Source organism: Scardinius erythrophthalmus (assembly GCF_964197995.2).
Source record: "Scardinius erythrophthalmus genome assembly, chromosome: 2".
Classification (NCBI taxonomy): Eukaryota; Metazoa; Chordata; class Actinopteri; order Cypriniformes; family Leuciscidae; genus Scardinius; species Scardinius erythrophthalmus.
The window spans coordinates 47881863-47890608 of record NC_138222.1 but is presented as its reverse complement, the minus strand read 5'-3'; the positions used below and the strand labels follow the sequence as shown (position 1 = coordinate 47890608).

The 8746-nt window shown below is 38.7% G+C and overlaps 1 protein-coding gene across 1 annotated transcript in view; it reads left to right on the top strand.

Annotated features, from left to right (window-relative positions):
• Window positions 1–4427: 4427 nt before the first annotated feature.
• The window catches only part of shroom4 (shroom family member 4), a 51254-nt gene continuing 46935 nt past the window's right edge, over window positions 4428–8746 (top strand). The window contains exon 1 of the mRNA XM_081392045.1: window positions 4428–4704. Coding sequence (XP_081248171.1) covers window positions 4579–4704 — 126 coding nt within the window. The 5' untranslated portion in view covers window positions 4428–4578. The remainder of the gene's footprint in view (window positions 4705–8746) is intronic.

Sequence of the window (8746 nt, the reverse complement as noted above, 5' to 3'; positions counted from 1 at the left end):
TTGAAACACAAGTGCATCACAGTGGAAAATGTGTTTTAGTGAGTGAGAATGTGTTTAGAATTTTGCAAAAAGAACAGTGTTTTTACTACCTGAACTTGTTTAATGTTTTACAGAAAGAGTGATTTATTTGACAAATTGGTTTAGGCTATTGAGAATTTGGTTCAGAGAATGGGGGTTAGTATTTTAGCAATTCAGATATAAGTATATAGCTTTATAAGTGCAATTTTCTATTGCTTCAATATTGTATCTGTGTGTTTTATACCACTGAATATCTTAAACAAACTCTCTCACATATAAAAACAGGCTACACTATTCATTGAGCAAGATCCACTGTCCCATTCTTTGATTTATAAAACAGCATGTCTTACAACAAATTGTGTTTTAACAAACAAAATGTATTGAATTCAAATCATGTCACCCATGGAAAATGGGGGAAGAAATATTGCCACTAAGCGACTGGAATGTGTGTGAGCAGAGATAAGAGAGATGCAGAGAAATTTCCCCTGGCTCAGCACATTAGAAGTATGCGGCCGTATTGCAAGTGTGAATCTAAGGCATTAATCTGTCAGGGTCAGATCATTACTATGGAGATGACAAGCCGCTTGCATTAATGGAGTGGTTTATTGCCATGGTGACAGGGAGATTTTGACCCAATTGCTCTTGTACAGTAAATGCCCAAGAAAGGAAGGGTTATCTAAGAAATTCAGATTTGTTTAAGGTGACAGAATGAAAAGAAAGGGCACCATTGACTTACAGAAATGTACATATATATTGTTCTTATGCAAACTAATTCTAATTCTGAGACATTATTGTCAAATGAGCAGCATTTATATGACCAGAATAGAGCTGAGCTGATGTGTGGGTGCTGTCATGCATAATGTACACTACATGTGTGCTCAAGTGTGTTCATCGACATAAGGGTGCTTGTTGTGCGTTCAGCTGTCTCATATGGATGCGCATTCATGTGTATGAGAGTTGCGTTAAAGTGAGCACAGTTATGTTGAAATGAGTGGAGTAGAACGCAGAATGCTAAGAGATTGATCAAAATTGACAAAGGTAATGAGAGAGCATGTTATGGTTTCTTAATTGTAACATCTTATTGATGTAATCTGCCTTTGAGAAAAGAATTTAACCCCAGGTTGCTCCAGGAGGAACGTCACTATAATAAATATACTGAAAGCCACATTGGATTAAAGTGCCTGGTAAATGACGGCTTACTTATGGAGGTCTACCTCGTTCACTTTAACACACTGAGGCCTGGTTTCACAGGGTTTGGATTAAACCAGGATTAGGCCTTGGTTCAATTAGGACAGTTATAGCGTTTTGAAAAAAACATGACTGATTAAGATATGTCAGTGCAAGTTGATTTTAGTTAAAACAGCTCGACGATTTTAGTCTGACTAGGCTTAAGCCTTGTCTGTGAAACCGGGAGAGAGATTGGTAATGTGATCATCTGGGGTGCGTTTCCCGTACAACTATATAGCTCGCTGCTTAACTACCATAGTACGATGCATCGTTGGAGAAATCAACTAGCTAGTCACGAGTCACGACTGTTTCCCGAAACCGTATGTCGTAAAGTATCGTTCAAGCACGTTGGTTTATGACGTCTCGCACGTGGTGGACTAATAACTTATTTTAATTAATCTGTTTGAGATCAAATTAACGCTAGATTTTGTCATATAAGTTACAGACATGGCATCTGAAGACCATTTCTAATTTTTCTCAGTTATTTTGCTTTATTAGCAGACTTAATATTTGACTCGTTCTTACATAGTAGAGCACGTTCGCACATGCGCAGTCTTCAAAAACGGTGCTCTAAATCTCTTGACAAACTAAAAGGCGTAAATTACATTTGTATGTATTCTAAATAAATAACACAGGTTGTACTGAATGTCAGCTTGCTTATTTTGCTAAAGATAAGGATTTATTCAGTCTACATCTCATGTAAACTAGAAACTATGCTTCTAACCACAGCTCGAGAGCTGTCGTTCCAACCACACAAGTTTGCGATGCTGTTTGCGAATGTTCGTTGGAACGATGGTTTCGGGAAACATCAAATCGTTGAACTATGCTGATAACGACGGAACTTGCGACCATAGTTGGCTAACGATGCTTTCGGGAAACGCCCCCTTGATCAGTATTGTGTTCTAGTAGTGTTGTTCAGGAGTGCGTTTCCCGTACAACGGTGTGACTCGCTGCTTAACTACCATAGTACGTTGCATAAGTTAACTAGTCACGACTGTTTCCCGAAACTATATTGTCGCAAATTGGTCGTTCAACCACATTGGTTACGCCGGTTGGTGGAGTAATAACAAATTTAAACGAATCTGTTGAGATCGAATTAATTCTAGATGTTTTGCGATAAATTACGGACATGGCATCTGAGGACTATTTCTATTTTTCTCAGTTATTTCCATAGTTATTTCGGTCTATTTCCAGATTCAATCATAGGCTCGTTGTTACGTTCTTATGTGCTCTTATGTGCAGTTGTGCACGTTCGCACATGTGCACTCTTCAAAAACGGTGCTTTAAATCTCTTGATAAACTAAAAGACGTAAATGACATTTGTATTTATTCTAAATAAAAGATACAGATTGCACTGAATGCCAGCTTGCTTATTTTGCTCAAGACAAGGATTTATTAAGTCCACAAGACTCTTAACCACAGGTCAAGAGCTGTCGTTCAAACCACACAACTTTGCGATGCTGTTTGCGAATGTTCGTCAGAACTATGTTTTCGGGAAACACCGACTCGTTGAACTATGTTGAGAACTTGCGACCAAAGTTGGCTAACGATGTTTTTGGGAAACGCACCCTAGATTGGTACCCTGCACGAAGGTCTGTGTGCCAGTGTGCCACTGCCAGAAATCTAATGAGGAGTACATTGACAAAAGCTCTTTCCTGTAAACTACAGCACCTCCTAGTGTCAGAGCGATGGACCAGTAGGCCTACTTTAGGATGAACTCTGACCTGACCTGAAATGTTAATTTTACTAAATGTTTTATTAGCATCTTGTGATTTTTGATTGTTTTTTGTTGTTGTTGTTGTTGTTGTTGTTGTTTTTTTAAATCCCTAACCGATACATTTCTATGAAAGCTTGTTTCCGCCACGGAATAATGCAATTTTAAAGATAATTGCGACTTTATATCTCACAATTCTGACTTTTTTCTCCGAATTATAAATTCAGAATTGCGAGATATAAGCCTAGGCCTTATGCCTAGCCTACTCGCAATTACTAGTTATAAATGAAGAATTACTATATATAAACTCGAAATTGCTTTGAAAAAAAGTCAGAATTGCGAGTTATAAAGTCAGAATTGCGAGATGTAATCCTGTATCTTTGGCTAGAAACTAGCCTACTTTTTGAAAGTTCTGGGAATTGTAGTTGCATATCTTTTAGGGAAATATAGGGATTTTTTTTATTACTTTCTGTCAGACTCTTCAGATAATTGGCAGATCAAGCATGGTGTTTGTGAGTATGTGTATTCTACATTCTATATTCACCGTCCTCTTGTGTTTGACAGGTCATTTAGATTTAGACATGTTTTTGCAGTCTCTGATCGGCTTTCCAGCTTAATAGCTCAATGCAGATGCTCTAACAACATGCCAAATTGGACATCACAGAACTTCTGTTAATCACATAGCTGAATGGATAAGGAAATAGTTGCTCATTAATGTGGAAATGATTGGTAAAGAAAGGTAGCCGTACCCTGAAGCTTTGATCACACATGCTGGCTGCAGACTGAGCTTTCATTAAATGGTTAAAATACAGCTTGTGTATTCTCATGTCCAGAATTCCTAGACTCATAACATCATGTCACACTTCTACATGATATGAAACAACAGCTCCCCCATGCGGACTTTTCATGTTATTGTATATTATAGCAGAAGGGTTCGGCTATACTTTATTACCATCTATTTAGGTTGCATTTTAATTTGAAATGCAAGCCATCTCTCTCATTTTTTTCTTTCAATTTTACTTTCTTGCATTTGCTACATTAGTTCACGCCTCGTGTTAAAGAGACTCTTCATTATAGCTCACGTAACAGAAAAGTGATTATTATTTAAAATAACTAAGTTCAAATATTAAAAGTCTCAACATAGCCTAATGGGAGAATAATTCAAGTTACTAGGTCATTTGTCTTTTGAGCTGTAAAAAAAATCTCACGACTGGGTAACATTTCAGTTTGATCAATTTGAATGTTTCTGTCCGGCGCAGTTTCCATGTAAAACATTATCACTGTTGTAGTTTGAAAGTTATGACTCAAGAGTTGATAACGGCCAACTTTCCTGAGTTTTCCCAGACCGTCGCACAATGGACAATACAGCGGTCGACAAAGTTCCTGCCCTTGGTATAATTGCATTGGTCAGTTAGAGCGAAGCGCTGTCCTAATTGGCTGTTCCATCTGTCACTCAAATCTACTCCTCAGTCTCAAGCACTTCCTTCGCTGAGAGTCCATGGAAAGCCCATCACTGGCCAACCCACCGCTTGTCCCCTCATGCGTGGAGTCTCCGGTTGTCGTGATGAGGTTGCATCGTGATTGCATGGCGATCGGACGGAGCTGAAAGCACAGAAGTCATGATGGAGACCGTAGAGCAGCTGGTGTCTTTCCAGCACATCCATGTGCAACTGAACGGAGGCGCTCCGTGGGGATTCACTCTGAAAGGAGGGCTGGAGCACGGCGAGCCACTCATCATTACAAAAGTAAGAGTTTACAAAGAGTTAGAAACTCATACTACATACTTGTGTGTGTCTCATTGGTTATATTCAAACACTTGGTTACTTTGAGCTGAAAGTTTAAACTCACTGGTTATGCTTGAGTGAAATGTAACGGTGCATTGATGGATGTTTGGAAACTTGTAAAAACTTAGTGGCAAGAAAATGGACATGATATAAACATATGACCAAGAGCATCCTTAATGCTCGTGTTTAAACTGTTATTTACACAAATGACAGATCTTGAATCTCATGAGATCTGTGAATCATTGACTTTCAAGATCCATGAAGACCCAAAGAAAGGAATGAATAATCAATGTTTCCATTAGAGCCAAATTTATACAATTTATTGGATCACTGAACATAGGTGAAGTGACCTGGGCACTTCTGCATAAATTATTCATTATCCATTCTCTATCACGAGTTTAGATAGACCAACAAATCTGCCAAAAAAGATGGCTATATCTGCAGATTAATCGGCTTGGTTGAAGTGGTCAATTTATTCAGCGTCAGTTCCAAAATGTACTGACAGTTATTCAAAGGATTTGTGTTTTTCAATATTTTACAAGGAATTTGTTGTGAACATTTTGTGAAATAATGTATAGCCCTATACATTTTTGTGCACATCCCTTTTGCATTAAATTGAATTAAATTGTCTGTCTTGCTCTTTAGAAAATACATCTGCTTTCAAAAGTTGAGTGTATATTTTTGTATTATATGTTTTCATTTAATTTTTGCACAAAAACTGCAGCTGTCCTTTTTGTTAGGAAAGGGATAGCCTATGGGATTATACAAATCAGGCTGTTACAATAATGATCAGTTTTAGAGATCCTTGCTGCTTTGTCATCAGCTCATTTACTTCATCTTTAGTGTGTAAAACCAACTGGGATGTGGTACTAGATAAAACCCTTTATATGTATGAGCCTGAGGCAGATTATAGGAAATTAGTTATGTTCAATTAAGGTTTTTTAAACAAAATGATCAGTAATAATAAAAAATGAGCTAAAATACACTCTTGTCGTGTAATAGCAATTGAAAAAAGCGACTTTATCCAAAAATATAAAAATACTCAGGTAAGTTAATGCTTTTTAATTGAACTCACTGTGACTACATTTCTTATAACTAGAGAAAAGTAGTGTTTTTTTTCCTCACAGGGAGGTAAGGGAATCATGTTTTATTCCTTCTCCTTCCACCCCCATTTCCTCTCCAACGGCATTTGACCAAAAAGTGTTGATTTATTTTTCTTAAATGAAGATGTTTTGGGGGGACAAGACCCCCAGAGATCACATTCCCAGACTCTGCCCCCTGAGTCAGCGGGGAGGAGGGGGTGGGGGTCATGAGGGGGAGCCTGGTATTTTTTTGTCTGACAGGGGGAAGAAATTTATTTGATTTGTGCCTTAGTTTTCAGCATGTCTTAGAATGAGTTTACAATTGTTTATTCTGGTGCTCAAAACATCTCAACAACTTGTAATGTGCGTTGAGTCGGTTTGGCTGTGTAGTTGGTAAAATGTCTTTTCTTAGCTCTGCTGTGTTTAATTTAAAGTGCTTTAATATTGTATCTTTTATCGCTCACAGGCTTTTGACATTTACATGTCATTTGATCATTGTTTCTCAATGAATCGCCAGCTGGATCAAAATGCATTCAAGATGAACACTGTCTTAAAGGAGAACTCTGGTCAATTTTAACATTGAGCTCATTTTTTTGTACATTTGGAGTGCTGTCAATACAGAGAACAACGACAAAAATCGGTGTTGCCTACACCGAGTTATTCTATTTTTAAAATTTGCACCCTGTTGACTTCAGTGAACACGAGTGAATCTGACTGCAGTAGATGTGAAAGATATGTATAAAAATGATGTTATTTAAGCCAGCGCAAATACCTGTGTTTACATCCTGTTTTTCGGTTGAAGTCCAAAGTAGTCGATTGCCGAGTTCACGCGCATAGGTTTAGTTACCTATGATCACGCGCGTGAAGTCGGCAATCGACTACTTTGGACTTCAACCGAAAACAGGATGTAAACACAGGTATTTGCGCTGGCTTAAATAACATAATTTTTATACATATCTTTCACATCTACTGCAGTCAGATTCACCCGTGTTCACTCTGAAGGAATCACTCACATTTTCTGTGCACTTTTAATGACACATCAAGGATGTTAAGAGGCTAAAAGCAGGTTTAATACTTGCCCCATTGAAGTCAACAGGGTGCAAATTTTAAAAATAGAATAACTCGGTGTTGGCAACACCGATTTTTGTCGTTGTTCTCTGTATTGACAGCACTCCAAATGTACAAAAAAATGAGCTCAATGTTAAAATTGACCGGAGTTCTCCTTTAATGATTCTGAGATTTGATTGATTCAGTGTTTGCCTCTGCCATTCTGAAAGTGAGTTGTTAAAGGTAGGGTAGGCAGTTTCAGAGAGGCTAGCAATAGCAAGCTAGCTTTGAAAGCATGAGATCCCACCCTCTCCCTTCAGAGTGTCTCCAAAGCCACGCCTCCTTCAAAACACATGAACGCACACGGCCAGAGCAGAGTCAGCAAAGAGTCACGAGACGAGAGACGCCGTTAAATTACCTCATGTCTCAAAGCATGTAACATTACAATAATAATGAACGTAAACAACTCACAGAAACTCTTTATTAATATCAGCGTTGATAGTGTTGACATAGAAACGCATAAATGCCATCTCGTACTTACGGTTATGACATGGCTTGAACGCAGCATGAGCTTGTTGTTTTGGTTCAGGAGGAACGTTAAAAGGCGGCTGTTGTTTGTTTGCGGTGACCGTCTGTTAACAACTTACAGTTTTATGGAAAGTGCTAATGACATGTGATCTCTGTGCGAGCAGGATGTGCGGAGGTATGGATTTGTTCACAGGCAGGTAAGATGTTGTACCTGCCATCGAACATTTTTCGGTCCTGAGACTTCCACAGAACAGAAGCAGAAACAGAAGAACCATTTCTGCTATTGATTGCTATCAGGATGTGAAGAGAGTTTTAACCAGTATAACAAAAAAGTGTTTATACATGAAAAAAACTGCCTACCCTACCTTTAAAAGACATATTCATGCATTTCCGATATGTTTCTTAGGTGTCACAGTTGTTTTCTTGTAATATTGAGTCATTTCTTTTGAGTTTTTTTTTAGCAGGCTGGTTAGTTCTCAGTAAGTGTCAACTCTTGGTTTACTGGGGGTTGGATCATGGCCAATTCTCATAACCTCATATTCACTGGCTGGACTTGTTAACTGCTTAACCTGAAACAACATGCTTTGTTCAACACACAGTCCCTGCATCTGATTCTGTACACGCGTCTGTGTCTACCTGCATCGATTGTGAGGACTTTATTTGGATGTCATCATAAAGATGATATACAGAGGCTTTGTCAGTGCTGGAGTCTTCTGGGGCACATGGCTCCAGTCGCTGCCACTCACACTGATCGTTTTTCCATCTGATTTGGAGGCAAAGCACAACCTGCATGTTTGCATGTCTTTTTTCTCATGGAATCTCTTGCCCTCTGATCCTATCTACCATCTTTGGGCCCTGGGGGCATTATTTTGAACCCCCCCCGAGTGGTCTCAGTAGACATTTATCTCAAAGAGCAAACATAAGGACCTGGCGCCCAAGGCCAGACCCAATACACCCCCCAGGTGTTCAACATGTGCTCAAATTAAAATCCCATGATGGGTCATCGTGACCTCAGCCAGCAGCAAGAAGATACAATGGTACCAAGATTTATCAACAACAAACAGTGGCTGGATATGCTAGTCGTCTCTAGGCTACATAAAAGTCTGAAAGTTAAAAATTAAAAAGAATTTAATAATAACAAACTTGGTCTTGAATCCCATTGTAACACTTTGAGCTGAACATCTTTAGGGTTTCAAAGCAACTTGTCCCCTGGGTGACAAAACATTGCCAGACTTGTGATTTTCAAAATTGTGGTGAAAAATGCATGTAAACCATTTGTTTACAAAGAATGCTTGATTATTTTCCACATTTGTGCCTGTGCAAACCCCCCAAAATCCTCAAAGGCT